Genomic DNA, 23,864 nt, shown 5'->3' on the forward strand with positions numbered 1-23,864 from the left:
TGCCTTTTTGTATCCAACTTTGGAGTTGTCAAAGTAAAACAGTTCCTTGACCTAATTGTTGCTGCAGGCTGGTATTGGAGACCCGCATTGTGTCGTTTTTCATCTGCCTGGGGACTCTGGACATGCACATGTTTGCCAATCGATTAATCGTGACAGTGCTATGGAGATAAATTTTCAAATGGATAGTGGCATCTCTGATGAACTTTTGATTGCACTTGTTAGGCTTTTGAAGAAGTATCTGATGGATGAATCTGTGAAGATAATTGAAATGGCATCACAAGCTATTCGGGTCAGTCTATGGAAGTTTTATTGTCATTGCTTATATTTCCTAATGAAGATTATCTGAGTTGAACCTATAATTGTGCTTCCCTGCTTGATAGACTATTTCTATTTATTTATTTATTTATTTTATGTTTTGTTTTTGTGATTTTTCCTGGTTAGAGGTATGTTAGTGATATATATGTTATGTTGTAGATGACTAGTAAGAACATAAAAAATCTTAGTTGGGGAATTTTTTTTGCCACATTTTTTTGATAAGACTATGAATGTAAATGTAATGTTGTCAAAGGAAAATATGTCCTAAACGAAAAAGGAAAGGGAACTATAGAATAATTAATTAAAATAGCTCAGTAACAATTTAAAATAGAACCTCTCCTGTTTATTTGAAAATGTGCCTCACAGTTTACTGAAACATGAAACCAAGAGGAGATGTTTCCGTTATCACCCTTCTGAAACCAAGAGGAGATGTTTGTTGGACTGAGTATTTTCTACCATAGGTTTTGTAAGTGCCTAATGTCTTGGATATCCTAAGCTAAAGAAACCCGATTCTTGGAGTTGAGAACAACAGTTGACCCTCAAGGCATATAAGAAAATGAATAAACAAGATCTCATTGTTCTCTATAGAGTTGGAACTGCCGGAAGAGTAGCAATCACAACTAAAGAACTTATTGGAACCCTTGTCCTATAGAGAAGTTGTGGGTTATACTAACTTATGACTATAAAAGTTCCACCCTGATAATAAGTTAGGCATGCCTTGCAGCTCTTTTCTAGTTAGGACAGGGAAAATGTGGGTGGATTCCTTCATAACATTTGTTTTACTTAATCTATGCTAAAACATAGCATCTCATTTATCAAATGCACTTATTATCAGCAATGTAGAGTTGGTTTTGTCCGATTGGGCTTTCCCCTGTCATCGCTTCAGGGTTTTGTTTTTTTGGATTTTAAGAGAGATTGGGTGCTTTGTTGTTATGATATTTTATGTATCTCTCTCTCTCTCTCTCTCTATGCTTTCTTTTTCTCTTCTTTTGTATTTTAAGACGATATCTTATCCTCTGATTTGTACATCTTTTCTCTATTAGTGAAATTTATTTTCTTATTAAAAAATAGTATGTTCATGGTGGAAAAAAAGTTTCGAGTCCCAGACTTTTAGTTCACTCTGTTTAAACTACATTTTGTTGTCTCTAAAACACACCAATGATGATCGATGAGCACTATGTACAATTCTTATGGTGATCCTACATTAACCAAACCTACTTTGCTGAGATTCCATCTGGGCTCTTTGTGGAATAGAATGGTAGGAGGTTCTATTAATGAACTGTTGAGCATGTTCAGCTCATCTGTTTTTGGTTAAAGCTGATCTGCTGATGTATATGTTGGTAATCTATTAATTGATAATTCATGTCGAAAACTTTTAACTTTCTTCTTTTGGTAGAATTTAGTATCTATTGGTTTTTCCATGATGCTGAATCTTCATGTTCAGGATTGAGTCTTTGCTAAATTGTCATTTGGTTCTAATGTTTATGCTTCTTTTAAAGATGTGTTGTGAATCTATAATTTTTTCAGTGAATTTTTTCTCTTCTACCAGGGAATACTTTCAACTGAAAGGGGTCAGAAAGTGTTAATGTCATTTGATTACTATGAGAAGTCTCTTATTGAGGTGGGTATTCTAATTCTTTACCCCCACAATTTTACTATACTAGCTTCCTTGATATTGTTTTCCTTAGAAATTTTAACAGAACAATTTTGGGAAAAGATTTTTGTGCATCAGTGCATGCATATAATTTTACTACAATGAAGGTTTTCTATCTCATGCACAAGCAGTATGGATGTTATCTCATTGGGACTGGTGCTGCAGTCTACTGTTTATTAAATTTTGAGATATTTATGGTTATTCAGTGTTCATCTGGATGGAAAGGCTGGTGGTAAAAAAAATGTGAACATTTAATAGGCACAATGAAGAATGTCTCAGCTCAAAGTTGCATTCTCACTCTCTCTTCCAATGTTCTTTTTCTTTTTGATATGTTTGAGATTTTGATTGAAGTTAAATGTCAGAGAAGTCTCCTCAAGTCTCTGCAGATCAAAAGGAAATATTTTGATTTGTGATTGGAAAAAGTTTGGGGAAGGGGGTGTTGTGCATTTGGAAAAAAAATCTTGAAATAGGAATTGATGGATCTGGATTTTTCTTTTGGCGGCAAGATTGGTAAGCGACTTCTTTGGTATTTTTGGGGCTGGATCATTTGATTTCAAAAATTTTGGCCTGATACAATAATGGTGGCAATCAAATCAAATCACAAAGGTAAGTTTTAGTAGTTGGGGTTGCATTTGGTTGGGGTGAGTTGTTGAAGGTTCATTCATGTATTGTAGTAGGTGTGTTTAGAGAAGATTAGATCTCAAGAGAAGATTGTGCTTAAGTGTTTAGGTTGTTTTGCTTGCCAAGGTTGAAAAATGTGATGTTAGCATGGTCTTAAATTTCAACGAAATTGTCAAAATTTCTGTTGAAATTTCCAATTTCCATCACCCTTGAAATCAAAATGGGAATTGGTTTCCGTCTTGCATAATTTCTGTTGAAATCTCAATGAATCATCTGAAAAATTTATCGAAATCTCGATATTTTAGAGAAACTTGTCGAAATTTGAACTATACAATGAAATTTCCTCGGAATTCATATTAGAGTTTTGGGAGAGTGAAATTTCTCAATTTATTTATTTATTTTTATCGAAACAAAAGATTATTACAAGTGCTTTTGAAATTATGAGAAAAAATAAACTTACAGCAACATTATATTTAACCATTCATGTCTAAATTATCATTATTTGTATAATAAACAATATTTAAATGATTTAAGAATTTCATTTGTATTAACTGAATATGTTTAATTTACATTATTTGACAAATATGTTTGTTGCACATACTGTATTACAACTTTTCCACCTCATACACAACATAGATGTATTTAATTTGCAACATATTAGTCCTAAAACTTACATTATTATGTCTGTTAATCATTTCTATAGTTTCACAAAGAATTCCATGCTTCAGTACTAATTTGCGTTATTTTTTCAAATTGAAATTGAAATTGACATCGAAATCAAAATTTCCACAGAAATTTTCGTACTTTTAGAGCTTTGAAATTTGAGTCGATCAAAATTTAAGACCTTGGATGTTAGGAAGGCTTGAGTTAGGTATCCAGCAGGGTGAGTGCAATTCAACTGTGGAGGTTCAGTGCTGCTGTGTGGAGTGGTGGAAGCTGAGGATTCAGAGGATCTTTGGGTAGCTATGGTTTATGAGAAGAAGGGGGTGGATGCTCGTGAACCAAGGAATGATATGGGCATTATATTACACTGCATTTGGCCTGTATTTTGAATAATGGTGGTCTTGCTCATGGTACCTCTGTGGGTCACCACATGGTTTCTTTTAGTAATAAGGCCTGATCTCCACAGAATCCATCTGTTCTCAAGTTGTTCGCCTCAAAGGTAAGTAATGGGACAGTTCTGTTTGTGATGGTTCCTAAGGGTGGAGTGGCATGTTTTCTAAAAGCGGCTGGTATTGCCTGCAATCCCAGTTAAATTATTCTTAGGCAAAAGGGGAATAGCAGCTGGAGTAGGGGAGATGAGTAACATTTATATTTTAGGCATCAGTTAATGATTTGAATGGAGCAATTGAATCTCAGAAGGTGGTTTATTGTTGTGAGACTGGTATTAGTATTGTTTGTTTTGGTCAATTGGAAGTGCAGGTGGGTGCCGGAATGAGATTTTTTTTTTTTTGGTTGAAGAAAAGCAAGTCAGTTCTGAAGCGGTGGTGTCTAATATTTGTGAATAAATTCTGAGGGGTGTTTGTGTATTGTTGAAACTCCGGTTGCTCAGCAGATTGATGCAGGTGAGAAGGAATGTGAGGGCACATCATTAAGGAAAAGAAGAAATGGGGTTGTGAGTCTGAATATGAAAGTGGTGCTGATAGCGACTCTGTTGGTGATGGCAGATTGTTATTGGATGAGGTAGGGGCACAATATGGGTATGTTTCAAATTCTTCATATTTAGTTGGCGGTACCAACACAACTCAAATGACTGGTTGGTATTCCCATTATTATGGATGATTTATGGGTAACAAAAAACATGATCTTGATTGGACCAGGTGCCTATCCCTGCTTCACCTGTGCTAGATATCAATAGAAAGCATATTGAAGCTCAAAGAATGGTGGATCAGTTGGAATTGTGATTGTCTGATTCTGCAGGTCAAGATTGGATATGGTAATAGTAAGGGAAATAAAGGTCAGCGGGAGTTGGTTAACTTGAAGTGCTAGATTAATTATTATGGAAAAGGCTTAAAGAGGTTTGCCTGGGTTAGATTGTGGTAGCCTTTCTTCAATGCATTTTTTCCCTTTGTTTTTAACTTTGTTTCTTTGTGTGAGGACTTCTGACTCTCTGCGTTTTGTATTTTTTGCTCTCTTAATATATTTTTTACTTATATAAAGAAAAATATTGGTGGTGATTGTATTTTGCCTACTGGAAAGTGATACATTTTCTCCCTTTGATGTAGGTTCACGCCAAGGGTGTTAATGTCAATCTGGTGGAGAAGTTACTGATCGAGTTAGAAAGAAAGTTTAATGGTATAACAATGCTAATTTTTCAAGTCTATTTACTTCGCTCTTGGCTGCATTGTTGCATGTTAATGGAAACTAATTACTTTCATGCTGTTCAAAATTTATGTGAGGTTTGAATCTGCATTTTAGGGTGACTTGAAATTTGTTGTTGTTGGTATAGAATTTTTCTTTTCCATTAATCACTTTGAAGGCTGAACTTGTTTTTCCTTTTTCTTATTAGTTATTAATTTTTCCCCAATTGGCTTACACTTGTGGCAAATGAATTATGCCAGGCATCACATTATTGGGGAAAGAACTAAGAGGTCAAGTAGTGCCCTAGCTTGGCCCACTTTCGCAATCCCTTCTCTTCTTCTTTTTCTTCCTCTCTCTCTCTCTCTCTCTCTCTCTCTCTCTCTCTCTCTCTCCACTTATGCATTATGACGTGGTCTTGGAGCTAAAAGATCCTCTACACTTGATCCCTAGTTTAAAAAATGAGTTAAGAGGAGGTGATCTTTAGGGATTTCATGAGTTGGAGGTGGAAGACAAAATTAAAAATGGGTATTGCAATTCAAAATATTTCATAGGTTGGCTAGAGGTAAGTTGAGAGGGAATTTGACAAGGGAATTTGAATTTATGGGGATTGGGTGTTGTGATCATTTACTTTTGTTTGATAGCTAATAAGATTTATAATTTTTTACTTGGAAAACCTTTTTACTGAAGAGGGTGTGTTGAGGGGTTGTAGAAGAGCCCTATTATGAGTGATTAGGTGTCTTGGTTGGAGAGGCCTTTTGCAAATAGTGAGGCGAGGTCATCATTAATTGGGTTGGAGAGGGACAATTCTCTTGTTTTGGAAAACTTTAATATTGCCTTGTTTTATGATTTTTGGTATGTGAATTGGGTGGATTGAATGAGTTCTTTTATGTTAGACCTAAAATAACTTGGAATGAGATAGTAAGGATTTAACAACCCTCAATTTGTGAAAGAGGAAAATGCCCAAGATCGTGTAAATTGGCGGAAATGGATTCATATTGCCTAGTAGTCTATTACTAGTGTGTATAAAATTATTGCCAAGGTTCTTATGGACAGGTTAAGCTTTGTGGTAGCATATACCATTTTTCTAACCCTCTGCTTTTTGTGGGGGTTAGGCATATTGTGATGCTATCTTGGTAGGTAATGAGTTATGGAGGATGTGCATAGGAGAAAAGAGTGGATTGTGTTTAGACTAGATTTTGAGAAGGCTTATGATAGAGTTGGCTAGAATTTCCTACATAAGGTTTTGTGTGACAAGGGCTTTCCAGGGAGGTCAAGGGTTGGATGAAGAGATGGTTGTCTAACGCTTTTTTTTTTTTCAATCATTATCAAAGCCAAACCATAGTCAGGTTTGGGGCTTTGAGGGGTGTTATGCAAGTGGAGGGCTTGTATAAGGGATTAATTGTCTAATGCTTCTTGTTCAGTCATTATTACCGAACAATCTAAGTCATGGTTTAGGTTTTCAAAGAGTGTTATGTCAATTTTGGTCTGAATGCCCTTTCCATAGGGTTAGCTTTCATTATATAGAAGAGGTTTACATAGTTGCTGCCATAGATTTACATCGTTCCTGCCATATTTTCAGGCAGGTTTTCAGCACCTAAATGCTAGCAGGTTTTCAGGAACATGCTGCCAGCACCTAATTGCTGCCAGGTTTTCTGGAACAAGCTGCCAGATTTGCATCATTATTTACAGCTGCTATATACAATATAAATATAAACAAAAATATTTTAACTAAGCTATTTACATCCTAAATTATCTCTGTTAACATCCCCCCTCAAATTGATGCTAGTAGATCAAGAAGCATCAATTTGTCAACCAAGGACTGATGCTGGTGCCGAGAGCTTTAGTGAATATGTATGCAGTTTGATGTTCGGTGGAAATATGAGGAAGAGTAATCACTCGTTTGTCAAAAGATTCACGTATGGAATGGCAATTGATTTTGATATGTTTCGTACGCTCATGGAAAGCAGGATTAGCGGCTATCTGAATAGCACTGGTATTATCAGCATGAAGAGTGGGATGAAGTTGAGAAAAACCAAGTTCACCCAATAACGCACAAAGCCATGTGATCCCAGAGCATGCACAAGACATAACACGATACTCTGAATCAGTGGAGAACTTGGAAACTCTGTCTTGCTTCTTACTATTCCAAGAAATGAGTACATTGCCTAAGAAGATGCCCCAGCAAGTAACAGAGCGACGAGTATCCACACATCCGGCCCAATCAGCATCACCATACCCCACCAACTGTAAGGAAGATTCCTTAGGAAATAACAACCCCAGTGTAGAGGTGCCATTCAGATATCAAATAATGCGGCGGACAGCAGCTAAATGAAGATGTCGGGGAGCCTGCATAAATTGACTGACTTGCTGCACGACAAAAGAAATATCAGGACGAGCAATAGTTAAGTAGTTCAAACTCCCAACAAGCGGCCGACACAAGGATAGATCTTTCCTCCTGACGAAGCTTAAGATTTACCTCCAAGGGAGTAAGAACAGAGTTACCTAATTGGAGACCAGCCAATGAAATCACTTCCTGCATGTATTTGTGCTGGTGTAACAACATACCAGTCGGAGTAAGCTGCACCTCAAGGCCAAGAAAGTATTGCAGGGGACCAAGATCTTTCATGTGAAAAGTGGCCTTGAGATGCTGTTGTAATTGCTTAATTAACGCAGTATCAGAGCCAGTAATTACAATGTCATCAACATACACCAGAAGCAATACAATTCCTCCAGAAGTCTTGCGAAGAAAAAGAGAGGAATGAAACTGACTTTTAGTAAATTGAAAATCAAGCAGGGTAGAGCGAAGTTTATCAAACCATGCACGCGGAGCTTGTCTCAGTCCATACAAGGATCGGCGTAGCCGACAGACTTTTGAGGAAAGTGTAGCAAACAAGCCGGGGGGTGAAAATGTATAAATTTCTTCCTTCAAATCCCCATGTAGAAAAGCATTCTTCACATCCATCTGGTGGTGAGACCACCCCTACGATGCAGCAAGTGCCAAGATAGTTTGCACGGTAATCATTTTGGCAACAAGTGCAAAGGTCTCTTCATAATCTATACCATACTCCTGCCGGTTCCCAAGAGCCACGAGATGGGCCTTATATCTGTCCAGTGACCCATCGGACTGAAACTTGACTGAGTACACCCATTTACAACCAATAGGTTTGACACGAAAGGGACAAGTCACAAGGTCCCAAGTGTGATTGTCTTGAAGAGCTTGGATTTCTTCTTGCATGGCTTGTTGCCAACATACTTGGGTGGCTTCTTGGGTATATGAGTGAGGAACAGAAATAGTGTCGAGTGGCAGTAAGTGAAGTAGGAGGAAAACCATGCCTATTCGGTGGGTGTGTAACCCGAGTGGAGCGCCGACGAACCACAGAATCAGATGACGGATCAGTGTTTGGAAGGGGCGTTGAAGAAGGAGGAGGACATCGATGATATACTACACCTGGTTTAAATCGCTTAATAGAAAAAGAAACATCATCAAAAGCACGAAGAAGAGTAATAGGAGTATTAGAAATGACCTGAGACCGAAAGAAATATTGATTTTCAAAGAAAATCAGATTTCGGGAGATTCGGAATTTCTTTGCTGAGCATCATAACAACAAATCCTTTCTGAGTAGGACTATATCCCATAAAGACACACGTGACAGACTTGGCAGCAAGCTTGTGACGCTCCACAGGTGGAAGATGAACAAAACAAACACACCCAAAAGTATGAAGTGTTTGATACTCCATAGATATGCCAAATAATCGAAAATCAGGAGGATCATAATTTTGAGTGACAGTAGGCAAACGATCAAATAGACAGCAGTAGATAATGCTTCTACCCATGACTTAGAAGTACAGAAGAATCAATCAACAAAGTACGAACGACTTCTAAGAGATGACGATTCTTACGCTCAGCAACTCCATTTTATTAAGAGGTATAAGGACAAGAATGCTGGGAAATGATCCCCTTTTGCTGAAGAAAATTTTGAAAAGGATGAGATATGTACTTTCCCTGAGTCGGAGCGTAAAGTTTTGATACAAGTACTGAACTGTGTCTCGACAAACGCAATAAATTTTTCAAAGACAGAAAACACGAGCTTTAGAGCGGATAAAATATATTCAAGTGAAACGACTATAATCATCAATAAACGTCACAAAATAACGAATGTTCCTGAAAATATTTTAGTTTATATTTATATTGTATATAGCAGCTGTAAGTAATGCTGCAAATATGGCAGCATGTTCCTGAAAACCTAGCAGCATTTAGGTGCTGGCAACATGTTCCTGAAAACCTGCCAGCATTTAGGTGCTGAAATGCTTCCTGAAAATATGGCAGCAACAATGTAAATCTATGGCAGAAAATATGTAAATCTCTTCTATATAATGAAAGCTAACTCTATGGAATGGGCCTTCAGACCAAAATTGACATGGTATCAGTGACCCTCTTTTGATTTCATCGTTCTCGGTTTCAGAATGTTCTGTCTTGATTTTCGTTGGAGTCGGTCTTCTCTGTGGTGTACATGTTGGTGGTTTTGAGTTTTGTTGGGGGCTGCTAGAGTTTTTTTTTCAGTTGCACACGCTGTCCTTTGTTGCGGGCTGCTCATCTTGGTGTTTTTTTTTCGTGGTGGCTGGGCATCTTTTTGGTGGTCAGCAGTTTCTGTGGCGGTCAGCAGCTTTGACTCCTCTTGGTGTGATTGACGAAGGTGTTGTGTTCCTTTCCTGTGTCATTTTTCATACACAGGGCAGGCTTGCCGTTTATTTGGTTGACTGCTTGGGCTTATTTTTTTTCTTCGTGCCTTTCATCATGTCTATTGAAAGGACTATTGTTCGATTTACTGTAAATAATTTCCCTACATGGGAATTCCAATTTAAAATGTTCTTGAAAGCAAACAAATTATCAAATCATATTGAAAGCAAACAAAATGTTCTTAAAAGGAATTTGCACAATGAGAGGTCAAGGATGCTAAGGTATTCTCTTGGCTGTCGGGGACAATTGAGTCTCACCTTGTGACCAATCTTTGCTGTTTTACTACGGTTTAGGCTATGTGGGATTATCTCCACTGTATTTACCACCAAGATCATAGTGCTTGGAAGTTCCAATTGGAGTTGGAAATTAGTAATTAAAGTCAAAGTAATTTACCTATTGAACAATTTTATTCTAGTTTTATTAATCTTTGGAGCGAATATTCTGCTATTGTTCATGCTAAGGTTCCCCCTACGGAACTCGCTGCTCTTCAAGCGGTTCATGCTGAGAGTCAGCATGATCAGTTTTTGATGAAACTCGACCTGAATTTGAGCCCGTTCGCACGAATTTATTGAACCATAATCCTGTTCCTTCTTTGGATATTTGTTTGGGAGATATGTTGCGTGAAGAACAGCAGTTATCCACTCAGATGGGTATGACTTCTAAGAAGGTATTTTCTGGGGCTGTGAAAGGAGCATATGCAGCCCAAGGGAGAGGGAGGAACAAGTTGCAGTGTTTCAGTTGCAAAGAGTTTGGTCATATTGATCGTAACTGTCCTAAGAAAGTTTGTAACTACTGCAAGAAAGTAGGCCATTTTATCAAAGACTGTCGAGTGCGGCCTCAACATCGCCAATCCCAAGCTTTTCAGGCTGCTGTTCGGTCCTCTTCTTCTTCTTCTGCGCCACTCACTGTAACCTCTGATACCATGTCAATTTTGGTCTGTATGCCCCTTTCCAAAGGGTTAGCTTTCATTATATAGAAGAGATTTATATAGTTGCTGCCATAGATTTACATTGTTGCTGCCATATTTTGAGGCAGGTTTTCAGCACCTAAATGCTGGCAGGTTTTCAGGAACATGCTGCCAGATTTGCAGCATTATTTACAGCTGCTATATACAATATAAATATAAACTAAAATATTTTAACTAAGCTATTTACTTCCTAAATTATCTCTGTTATTATGTTAGAAAAGGGAAATCCACTTTCCACTATTTTTTGTTTGTTCTTGTGGTTGATATATTGAGCAAATTTGATAGATGAAGCTATGCATAGAGTGTTTTAGAGGGGGATTTGGGGTGGAGATTTTTTTTGTGGGGCGTGGTGGTGGTTGTGGTTTATCCTAGAAGATCATAAGGAGTCTTTTATGAATCTGCTTAGCATTTTACTTTTTTTTTTTTGAGTGTGTTAAGTTTTGGGAGGAGTGGTAAACGGTATTAGTCTGAATGATATAGATATTTGGATTTGGCTTCTTCCACTGGCTGTGGTACCCTAGATTGGCATTTAACTTATTTTGTACCCTTTGGGTGTTGGTTTTTGGACTCTTGCGGTGAAGGTCACTACATAGATGGGTGGAAGGTTCTCTTGTCTTTTAGTGGTTGTATCACTCATTTAGGCTTGTCTTTCCCATATCCCTCATTTTTTGTCCAATTTTGGAGTTCTTGCGGAAATAACTAGGAGTATTGAGAGAATCATAATAGATTTTCTTTTGTCTTAGGTTGGGAGAAGAATCATTTGTTTAGTTGGAAGGTGTTTTGTTTGTGTAAGGAGGGGTTTTGGGTCTTGGTAAGTTGTCTAAAATATTGCTTTGATGGGTAAATGCTATAGAGGATGTTCTTAGAGGAGATTTCCTCAGGCATGAAGTTATTAAAAGTTGATTTGACATGGGGGTAAATGGGTGTGATGCAAACTTGGGAACAAGATGTTCCTTTTAGAGTCCTTGGAGGTGTATGTCGCAGCATTACTCTCTCCTTATCCTTTATAATGATTTTTTTTGGGTAATGGTTCTCACATTTGTTTTTTGAGAAGACATTTTGGTGGGTGAGTCTGCACTTCTCATTTCTTTTCCTTGTTTGTATCATCTCTTGTTGTTGCACTATGGGGTTATGGTCAATAAATTCTCTTGGGATTTCTATTTTCGTAGGTTTCCTAATGATAGGGAGTTAAAGGAGCTTGTTTTGTTTTATTTTGTTTATTTGTTTTTTTTTTTTTTCCAGTGCTTGTTGGAGGGTTGCCATGCTTGCAATAAGAAGGGGGTTTTTTGTTTTGGGGGGGGGGGGGGGTGTGGGTGGGATTATTCTTGTGAATTTTTTTGCCTTTGATCTGTGAAAACATGACCTTTTTACTTTGTTGTAGTATTTGGAAGGCCTACTCCCATCTGTGATTAGGACTTGTTCTTAATAGATTTGACATCAGCAATCTATTGAGTGGGAGGCCTTCTGAGCTTTTATATCTGGATGTGTGCATTCTTTGTTTTGATAGTTCAGAATCTGCTTCTCATATTGTCTTGCATTTCTCTCCTCATGGAGGGTATGGAAAAAGTTTTTTCTTTTTTTTTTTGGGAGAGAGGATTCAGTTGGGGGAGTTCTTGGTTGTTTCCTTTACAAGATTTGGTAGGGGTAGAGATGGACTGGCTTTGTGGAGATGTGGGTTTTTTTGCTGTTTTTTTTGGGAACTTCATATTTGGTTGGAACAGAATGTGCATACTTTTATGGGGAAGAAGTTGACTTGGTATTTGCTCTAGGTAGGATTCAATATGTGACCTCCTTATGGGCTTTTACACCAGGTTGTTTTGAGGAGGTGTGTTTTTTGGATCTACCAGGTTACAGGATAGCTGTGTTAGTTGATTGTAGTTATTTAATTTTGTTCTCTCTTCTTATTAGGAGGATTTTTTGTGTTCCTTTTATTACATTATTTCTTATTTACCGAAATTCTTCTTTTTTTTATCAAGAAAGGGAAAAAAAAGCTGCGCATTTTATCAACTCCTTCCTATTATTATTATTATTATTATTATTATTATTATTTAAGTGAAATTTGAATCTTGCTGCTCTGTGTTCTGAGGCTCATTTTCTTCTTGACATGTTCCTGAGCTGTTCCAGCATGATAAGATGGCTGACTGATACATTTCCTTATTTTTTCTTGATCTAGAGCTCCTACTGTTTCTCTTCACAGACCACTGTTTGAAATTAGTTCCTTGACTTTTTTTGATTTACTGGTGTTGGAATCTCTGTTAAAGTTATGTCTTGATTTACAACCTCTTTGTTTTATACTTTTATTTTTAGTATGGTTACATGATATTTTGTTTCCAGTCAGTACAGTTTGGAATAGTTCCTAAGGATTTTTTTTTATACATGTGTGATTGATACGTTAATTTTGCACTCAATATATTCCCATGAGAGTTTTAGTCCTTTTTTTTGGTAGCTTAATAGATCAACTTATGAATTGTATTGGGAACCATTCATTACTAGGATCATTAGAGTTGTGGGATAGTTCGTCCGAGTTTTCTTTTTTAGAAAACGTTCATGGGGGTTTTAAACCAGAATAAGATGTTGATTTTAAGATTTAAAGTTTCAATTCCTTATTTATACTCCAGAGATGGTTTGATTATTTGATTTTTTTTTTGAGCGGTCATCATTACATTAAGCAGTGCTTATAATATGTTCTTTCGAAGAGTGAGTGTTTTTTTTGTTCTTTTGTTTTTGTTTTATTTATTAATTTATTTTATTTGTGAGAGATGCTGTCCTTTTTTGCCTGTTATGATGGACTAGGCTGTTTTATTTGTGAATATTTATTCCATATGGGAACAAGTATTTATCTTCTGAAATGTAATAATTTCATTTTCTAATTTGTATCCAAAAGTGTGGGCTAAGTGACTAACAATCTAGCAAAACAAAAGAAGTGTCCTTAGAGGCTTAGCTGGTGAAGAAATAATGCTTCATTTGTGGATATGGAAGGATTCTAACTAATAATAGTTGAGTTCAAGTAGTCAATGCTATGAATTTTTGATAAATATAGGACCCAAGTTGATTAGGGAAACTATGTTAGGAAGATTATTCTGCGTGGTTGGCAGGCTTCTTGTTTTCAAGTCCCTTGTTTGCTGTCAACAAGTATGCTATAAGTACTCTGAACAGCCATTGCTATGTTTTTCTCTCTTGCACGAATACCTTTCCGTCCATCACTTTGCTATCGCACTTTGTCATGGTGCTGTTTGATCTTGATGGTGGGGCTTTGTTCAGTTCAGATCGAAGGGAAATCCTTCGATTGGATAAAGTTGGGAAGGTTGCAGATTTGTTTGTTCTTGATAATAATCAGCAACCCAATTGGTGAGTAAGACTTTCATTGGCTGCGGCAGCATGGTTTTTGCAGGGATTTTCATCTCTTGTTGGAAGGTTAGCAGGGTTTTCGAAGCTTTTGGGTGGGTTTGTTGACTGTTGATGGTGATTCATCATTCATGTGATGAAGGCAGGTAAGTTCTTGAAATTAGGGCATGTATGGAGAGGCAAAAGGTACTTATATTTGTTCCTGAATGGTCCAAAGGCAATGGTGGCTTTGATTTTGTGGAAGAATTTAGTGCTCTGGTGAGCTCTCTTTTTCCTGGAATTGATGGTGTAGGTAGCAAAAGATCATTGAGAATCATTCTTGGAGTCTGGTAGTTTCAGGAAGTACTGATGATGCTGGTGTTTGTTGGAGTTCTAAGGGTGTGCCAGAGGTGGTATGTGTTTGTATGCAAGAGGAAGCCCTTCGGCATGCTTTGCTTATCAGTCGAAGTTGCTAAGGGCAAGGATTCTGGATGAGCGCGGAGTCCAGAGGTAGCTAGGGTTTCCTACATGGATTAAGGATTGATGAAGGTTGGGTGGGTTGGGCCTGGGGCTTTGATGATTACTTTAGACCAGGGCGGTTGCTTGACACCAATAAAGGCCTATTAAAACCCCTTATGTGCCTCATGGTTAAGGAGGCCCATAATCAGACTTATAATTCTACTTTGGGCTTGGTTAATGAGAAAGAAAACCCTCCAGGTGGGCCTCATGGGCCGACTGAATGGGCAGGCTTAAAATTCTATTCCTATTGGCTTTAATATCCCGATTAAATGCAGGTCCCAATCAGAATGGAACCCGTAGCCTCTCTCTTAAAATATGTGAGACAGCAGGACTTCATCTACCTTCAGAGCTGAAGCGAGCTGTGATTGCATTGGCATTTCGCCCATTCTCAAATCACCTCCATGGTGGTCAAGAGGAGAGAGGTAGCTGTTCCAAAAACAGAAAAGAGGAGGTGGAATGAGGATGGTTGGTTTGTAAAAATTCAATTAATATTCATTGTATTCTTGAAGGTGAATTTTCTCCTGTTCAGAAGAAAAATGCTACTGGGCCAGGTTTTAGATATGAAAGTAGGGGAGCTTCTTCTAAGAATATTAATTCTTGTGAGAATGAAATTTAGGATTTTATTGATGGTTTGGAAGGACTTTCAGTTGGTAAGAGAGCAAATTCAGATAATTTGGGGAATCAAAAGGTTTATGTTTGCAATAAGGAAGTGCAGAAGGGTTTTGAAATGAGGAAAAATCTTGAAGAAAATTGAGATATATTTGGTGCGAAAGAAATTCTTAAGAGAGGTTGAAAAGGTGTGCTAGGTATATTGGAGGAGCCAATTGGTGAGAGGGTTAATAATTGCAAGTTGCAAGGATGGTAAGAGATGGGGGGATGGTTGGCTTACTTTTTTATCATATTTCGGATCTGCATGGTTAACTCTTGTTCTGATCGTTTCGGGGATTTATCGTATGTGCTGCTGCCTCATGTACAATGTTTAAGTGGAGTTAGTAATTTTGAGGATGATGTCTCTAATGAAGAACGGAAGGAAAAAGATGGAATTCTGCCCACTCCAGCTCAAGAAATTTCTGGAAGGGCTTTTAAAATCAGAGTTTATTAGATAACTTGGGCCTTAATTTGTTCGATCATGGAGGAAATGAAGTTATGCTTGAGGGTGGTAAATCTAAGGTGAAGAAGGATCAGAAGGAATTAGCTAATTTGAAGTGTTTGGTGAACCATGTTGGGGATGGTTTAAAGAGGGGTTTTCTTGGCTGATTTTAGGTTTTATAATTATTTTTTTTTATCTTTTCTCGTTTCGTTCTTTTCCTTTCTGAGGATTTATTATTGTTGCTCCAATTGTATACTCTCTCTCTTAATATATCTTCTTTTCTATTAGAATAAAAAAACAAGTATGCTATCTTCATTCTGATTTGCCCAGCTGTGTTGATTTCAACATGTAAATCAATGGTGAAGATGCAAATTGACTGGCATCTCCCGAAATTTTTACCCATGAGTTGGATTTCGTCATTTTAACACTTCTTTTATGTATTGTTTGTTTTTTACTCTGCATTATGCATGTATCACATTATACTTGCAGTGATTTATTTTCACATTCTTATCAGCTGAAGTGATTTCGTTGGAGATGTCTAATATATGGAAGACACAGGGCAAAACTTTTGAGAGTTGGATTTGTCCACTTGTTTACTCACTTATTGGTTATTGTGATGATACAATTCTAAGGTATCATCCTTTGATAACATCTTCTTTCAGGTGGTCTTATACCTGTTTATTTGTGTTTGACTTTATCCTTGTTAGGTTTTTTATTGTGTGAAATCAGTTGAACAGCTCCAAATTCTGCTTTCAGATTATGCCAAGATATTGTGTTACTGAAAGCTGAAGTTGCCGAGCTTCTGTTACCAAATGTTATTGTCAATCTAGCAGGAAGGAAGGATTTGACGGTTGACCTCTGTGGATTAATCTCTTTGCAGGTTCTATTATTGCCCAGTTTTGATTGATTTGTTTTTATCTTTCTCTGATGTTTCTAAGCTTCCAAATTGCTTCTTTCATGGTGCATGTTTGAACTTGTGCAACTATTTATCTATATTGCTCCCAGGATCAGTGCCATTTGTTACAGTTGAACTATTCTATGTTGATGTGTGGAAACCAGTAGCCATAAAGTAGGCTTTTTAAGGAAAGGTTTGATTGATTCTCAAGTTTATCTATAAATAATTATAAACACACGTTCACATCATGTTTCTGTTCACCATTTTTCCTATATTGAAGCCTGAATTAGTTAAGGTGTCTTCAATGCAATATCTAGCTAGCAGTGAGAAAAATATTTTTGCATATACATTTTATTTTTTATGGTTTGTACAAAAACCAAGCCAGTGGATGGAATTTTTTCATTTTTATTTATCTTCTTGAGAAGAAAAACCTGAAAATAAAATACTCTTCTCTCAAACTTTTGTAGGGCGGTCCATGTCAGGGCAACATGTCGTGGGCATGGGTATGAGATATGAGTTGCTTTGATCCAATATTTGGGTAATGTCATGAAGTAGAAGAAGTAGATGTTCTTGACCTTGAGCACAATCAACTCTGATCATTGTCATCTTTATCCATTGCTCTCTCTCCCTCCTCTCTTTCTATCAATTGACTGATTCATCAAATTAGGCTACTTTGAATTAGAGCTACTTTACTATTTTTTTGATAGAAAAAGAAATTCATTAATAGAAAAGAGATAGAAGCAGAAAATCTAACAAATCAGAAAAGGCAAAAACAATTAGATGGATGCCCCTTTTAATCCAGGATCTAACAACAAGATTCCCCAAGCGAAACCCAAAGAACTAGCCCAAAAAGAAGCCTGGAAAATAACTCTACACCAACAAAGATGTAAGGGATTTGTTTTGCCACTGAAAACACTCCTTTCAATCCCCATGGTCCAAAAAAGAGCAAACAAGTCCGTAGCGACACCAAAGTCTCCTAAAAAACTGAGAGCAGATAAAGCCCAAAGCTGCTTAGCCGCCCAACAATGAAGAAAACAAATGGTCAGTGATCTCACTTGCCTCCAAATGCTTAATACAAATATCTAGACTGATGGTCATGTATGACCTTCTCATCTGCAACAAATCATTGGTATTAAGCCTATTAAGAGCCACAATCGACATAAAAGCCTTGATCATGGGAGAAACCTTAACCTTCCAAATAAATTGGTTCAAGGGAAAATAAGAAGGGCTCAATATTTTCAAGAACTCTGAGAGAATAGATATCGTGGAAAAGAAACCAGAAGAATCCCCTATCCAAATCCTCGTGTCATTCCTGATTCTAGTATAAGAGTCCGGCACTCTCAACAATGTGGTGATATCATAACCTCTCTATCATTGAGATTTCTAAAAAAATGAATCCCAAGAGCCCCCTCTCCCAATATTTTTTAAAAACATTAATTTGAACATTATGCATGGAAGAAAAAGATGATCGATCGAGAATCCAATGAAACCTTGCCCATCCAAACATTCTCCCAAAACCAAATAAGAATCCCATCCCCAACTTGAAAATGTGTAAGAGGACAAAAGAAGTGAGCAACTTGATAAATGAACTTCCAAGCGTTTGCCTGAGAAACATTGTCGCTACCTCTGGTATGTGGTATCCCAACCATTCTAATGCATACCATACTTACTGCTGATAACCATCTGTTTTAACTTATAAGGAATGAACCTCCAAGGGGAATCTCCACAACCATTTTCCAACTAGTGAGATGTTTTGAGACACCAAATTCCTAGTGCGCAAACCCCTTTGGACTTAGGTCTGCTGACCTTCTCCCAAGTTCCAACAAACAAGATGATCTAAAAAGCATTAATCGGAACATTTTACATGGAAGAAAAAGATAATTGATCAAGAATCCAATGAAACCTTGCCCACCAGAACATTCTCCCAAAACCGAATAAGAATCTCATTCCCAAGTCCCAGCTCAAAAATGAGTCGAAGGACAAAATAAGTGAGCAACTTGAGAAATGAACTTCTAAGGGCTTGCCTGTGAAACATTGCCACTAATTTTGATATCACAACCATTCTGATGCAAACCATACTTGCTATTTATAACCAACCATGTGCTATAAGGAATGAACCTCCATAACCATTTTCCAACTATGAGATGTTTTTAGACACCAAATTCCCAAGCCCCAAACCCCTTTGGACTTAGGTTTGCTGTCCTTCTCTCAAGTTCCAATTAACAAGATGATCTCTCTCTTCCCCAATACCTAACCAAAATTATTTCATAATCCTCTCTAAGACGGCAGCCATATCGGCTTGAATTCTAAATGGGAAGAAAGTAAATGGGAGTACTTGAAGTAACTGCAGTCCTTCTAACCTACTAAACTCTCTTCCAAACTCCCAACCTACTACCCACTAAATGGGAGTAAATAATGTGCCTCCCTAAAGATAAGTACACCCTATTCCAACATTCCAACATACTACCCACTCCCTCCACACCAATCCAAAATGTAGAAGAATTAGGAGTTTGACCTAGAGGGAGACCCAAATAAATGAGAGGCCGGTCTAAACTAGTACGACCAGAGAAATTGGAAAAGACCTCTAGTTGATTTCCTTTGATATTTATATCCACAACCCCACTCTAAGACATGTTGGTAATCCCAAAATTTTCTCAAAAATATCTAGGTTGCTTAAAACCTTCGGGTACTTGACAATATTTTCATTAGAGGAAATAAAGGATAACATTAGCAAATTGAAGGGGGGAAACTATATCCTCATCCTTGGCAACCTTGAGACCTTGAATGACATCAAGGCCCTGAGCAATATTCTAACATACAAATTAACACATGAATAACCATAGTGAAAAAGAAAGGATAAGGGGTGCATTGTCTTATCCCCAGTGAAGCACTAAACCATTCCTTTGGACCATTCGCTGTGACAAGCATAGTCACCGAGGATAAGCACCCTTTCATCCATCTCCTCCAAACCCCTTCTTAGGGACCGCCTACTCAAAACATCTCGATTCACCTTGTCATAGGGTTTTTCAAAATCCAACTTACCTAAAGCACCCTTGCTTCTCCTCTTCCCAGCATCCTCCACCACTATTAGCAGCCACAAGATCATCTAAAATCTGTCTATCCTTATCAAAGTAGACTACGCTAAATTAGTTGTACCACGTAACACCTTGTTTGGATAAAATCGTAGTTTAGATTTTTTAAGGCTTGTAACCAAGTTGGTTGTCCAAAAGTCACTTTCTTAGAAAGCTCCTTTTTAGGAACAAGGGCAATAAAGATAGAATTATCACTCTTCCCTACTACACTATTACAATGAAACTCGTGAAAAAACTCCAAAATATCCTTCCGAATCACCTCTCAGTTGTCCTTGATGCTAGCCATAGTAAAGGCATTAGGATCACAAGCCTTATCACCTTTTATATTGAACACAACCCTGCTCACCTCCTTTGCGTCAAAAGGTCTCTCCATCCAACTAGCAAGCTTCACCCTAATAGGACACCAATTGAAGTCCGCTAGAATCAACCTATGCTCTTAAGTCAAACTCACACTTCGTAATCTCTTGCCTAATATGTTGAAGTTACGCACAACCCTTCCCAAATCTAACTCCAATTTTTTGATAAAAATCTTCCTCTTTCCATTGGCCACCCTATGAAGAAACATAGTATTGCAATCGCCCTCCTTCACCCTCTTCACCCTAGACTTCCATCTCCAACTAATGCCTTCTCGAAAAAGGATTAAATCCAAATTATTACTAGGGGGATCTGTCTTAACCCTCATCACCAGCCAAACCGCACTCCTCCCACCTATCAAGCACTCAATATCATCAAGAACACATTCTCTCTCTCTCTCTCTTAAGTCGCCAAAAAATCTTTTTTGTTTTTCAAAAACTTCAACTTTATAAACTTAAATCATGCCTACCCTTGGAACTTACCCTCTTTCCACCAAGTTTTTATGGAATCCCTAAACAAAGGGATGTATGCATTATATGATGATGATACTTGGGAATTGGTACATCTTGCTTTTCATAAGTTTGTGGTTGGTTGTTTATGTGTAAATTTGTGAAAATCGATCTTGATTGTGGGTTTTGCGAAGGCCCAACTTGTTGCTATGGGATATACTTTGGTGTACAGTTTGGATTATTTAGATACATTCTCCCTAGTTGCCAAACTTGTTCATCTCCTTAGCCACGACGTATTGCTGGTCTCTACATCTGTTAGATTTGAAAACTGCCTTCCTAGATGGTGATCTTCAGGGGGAGGTCTATATGGAGGGACCACTTGGGTTTGTTGTTCAATGGGAGTCAAGCATAGTTTGTTGGTTTAATAAATCATTGTGTGGTCTAAAGGAGTCTCCGGAGCATGGTTTGGTCAACTTAGTGCTGAGTACTTGTGTTTGGTGTCCAACAGTCTGTATTTTATCGTCATACTTCATCTGGTTGCATTCTTCTTATTCTTTATGTGGATGATATTATGATTACTAGTGATGATGATCAAGGTATCTAGGGCCTGAAGCATTTTTTTCAAACCAAGTTTCATACCAAAAGTTTGGGACCGATGAAATACTTCTTGGGTCTAGAAGTATCCATCTCATGTATGGACCCATTTTATGATACAAGAATTATGCTCTTGATCTTTTGGATGAGACTGGAATATTGGGTTCCGAATATATACACTCATGGATCCTAACCATGGCTTTAATTTTAAATAATAGCAATGGTCTGTGTAACGGTAACATTCGTGATGAAAAAATTACGGCCATGGTGGGCATTATGTAAGGGATAATGGGCACCAAGTTTGTGAATTTATTTTTTGAATTTACGAACTTGTTAAAAAATACAATTTTACATGTTTTGATACTAAAATCATACATATTAATGCCTTCAATATTTTTTAATAAATTTTAATCTATTTAAATATAACATATACATTAGAATTGGATGTCATCTTGGTTGCTTTAGTTGCTATTGGTGAGAAGAAGAATGCATTTACTACTTTTCACTACTTTATTGATTATAAGTGAAGTCTAAACTAAGAAAAAATCATAAATATAAATAAATATAAATATAGAACGCCATCTTTGGTCTTTTTTGTGTTTAATAGAATTTTTATTATCCAAAAAATTAAATATAGAATGTTCATATGTTAAACAAGAACGAAAATGCATCACATTAGAGCATATTTTTGTCTCCAAATTAGGTGTAAGAAAAACACAAAGAAGAGGGCAAAAGACATGGACCTTCCCTAGGATTTGGCAAAAAGACACAGACGTCCCCTGAAGTTTCAAAAATCCCACAAACCTCCCTTGAGGTTTCAAACATCCCATATACCTTAGCCGATGTTGGATTTTTGGGACACTTATATCCCTTAAAAAGCTTTTTTGTTTGCCACATAAGGGGAATTCAGAGTCTCTTTGGAAAGCCTCAAGAGAGGTCTATGAAGTTTTTAAAATCTTAGGGGAGGTGTGTGTCTTTCCCCAAGCTTCAGGGGAGGTGTGTCTTTTACCCAAAAAAAAAGAAACACTCTAAAATTGATTGAACTTAGAATACGAACATATGTAATTTGATGAGAGAAAAAGTTGGGTTTATTTGAATTCTAGTTATTAAAAATACATGCTAAATGTCACGAAAAATAAACTCCAAAATAAATTGTTTTGTAAAAAAATTACTAACTAAAATAAACCAACTTAAAATTGAGTTCTTAAGCTTCAATAAAGGGAGAAGAGAGGGAAAAATGCAAAAAGGGCAAACAAAAAATGTAGAAAGACTCAAGTGATTCACAATGAGTTGGACACTGTAATGGTCTATAAATGCCGGTAACAACCATTATGATATTGTAATGGACTGTAACGACTGTTATGGTTTTGAATTGGAGGATCTTCGAGATATCGCCCCAACAGTCTTGCAAGCACCAATATCATTATATTAGGGTTGTGCACCAATTTTTAAAACTATTATCCTAGTAGTAAGTTAATGCTAGATATAGGTAATTGGTTTCCCAACCCTGGACATTATTAGAGACTTGTTGGAAAGTTGAATTATCTCACTGATAAGATCGAATATATCTTGGTATGCAATAGACTATAATTTCTATTACGGATGTGAATGGGAAGACCTCCTAGGTGTCTCCCTTTAATGGTCATGGAAGGCACTGATATTGTTATGTAACAACCATTATGCACCCATTTTTATAACTATGATCCTAACAAGAAGTTAGTACCAGATATGGTGATTTGTTGCTCGACCTTGGAAGATGCTGGAGGCTTGCTGGAAAGTTGAATCATCTCATAGCCACTCAACTAGATATCTCTTTTATGACTAGTTTTGTGAGCTAGTTTCTTGATTCTCCAAGAACAAGTTGAATGCAGTGATTTGCATCTTGAGATGCCTCCAAGGTGCACCTAGGAGAGATATCTTCATATATTAGGATTTTGATCATATTCAAGGTGTGAAAATAACCTCTTGCAAAAATGCAATGTAAGGTTGCGTACTATAGATCCATTGTGGTCTGCCCCTTCCCCGGACCCCGCATACGCAAGAGCTTGGCTGCCTTTTTTTTTTTGTTAGGGGTATGCAAATGCAAATCGGATAGAGTTACACATTGGTAGATGATCCACAACTTGGTATATCTTTCTGTTGGTGGTAATACGGTTTTCTGAAAGAGTAAGAAACAAATTGTGGTGGTCAGGTCAAGTGTTGAGCCTGAGTACAAGGCCATGGCTTATATTGCATGTGAACTTGTTTGGGTGAAGAATATGTTGGAGGAACTTGTCTTTCCACATTCTTGGTCAAGTGTTGAGCTAGAGTATAAGGCCATGGCTTATATTGCATGTGAACTTGTTTGGGTGAAGAATATGTTGGAGGAACTTGTCTTTCCATTGGTCTATAGAGTTGATGTATGATAATCAAGTTGTTGTTCATATTGCCTCCAACCTAGTCTTCCATGAGTGGACAAAACACATTGATGTTGATTATCACTTTGCTCATGAGAAACTTGTAGAGAAGCTCATTACAAACCATTTATGTGAAGTTTCAATTCCAATTTATTGATTTATTCACCAAAGCCTTGAACCTCACCCCATCCACGGCTAGATTGGAGCATTCATCAATTAGAATGTGGACCTTGATGAATGATCAGTCGTCATGGGAGTTCAGCCCAGTAAACAGGGAGCTTGCCCTTAGTCCATCATCATCAGTAAGAGAAGGTCGTGTGGGAGGCCACTGCTACTTGCCGTTGGGCAATTTTAAGCATGTCTATCAAGCTGGGATTCCCGATGCATCGGAAGCAACAAACGAACTTGAAAGCCGTACAGATTTCCAATGGTAACGTGCACCCTTCTCTATTTGACTTGCTTTGTTTACTGTGCTCGCTGGTCTTGACAACTGATAACCTTGAAAGGCAAAGAAACTTGAACCGAATAAAAGTACAAGGTTGACTAACGATGAAA

At 37.4% G+C, this 23,864-nt stretch overlaps 1 protein-coding gene across 1 annotated transcript in view; it reads left to right on the forward strand.

Annotated features, from left to right (window-relative positions):
* LOC131146626 (serine/threonine-protein kinase ATM) overlaps nt 1-23,864 on the forward strand; it is a 188,686-nt gene that overhangs the window by 90,669 nt on the left and 74,153 nt on the right. Inside the window, exons 40-44 of the mRNA XM_058096335.1 lie at nt 68-289; nt 1,865-1,936; nt 4,816-4,885; nt 16,044-16,161; nt 16,286-16,409. Of these exons, the coding sequence (XP_057952318.1) occupies nt 68-289; nt 1,865-1,936; nt 4,816-4,885; nt 16,044-16,161; nt 16,286-16,409 (606 nt within the window). The remainder of the gene's footprint in view (nt 1-67; nt 290-1,864; nt 1,937-4,815; nt 4,886-16,043; nt 16,162-16,285; nt 16,410-23,864) is intronic.

The sequence above is a fragment of the Malania oleifera genome, chromosome 13, assembly GCF_029873635.1.
Source record: "Malania oleifera isolate guangnan ecotype guangnan chromosome 13, ASM2987363v1, whole genome shotgun sequence".
Taxonomy (NCBI): Eukaryota; Viridiplantae; Streptophyta; class Magnoliopsida; order Santalales; family Ximeniaceae; genus Malania; species Malania oleifera.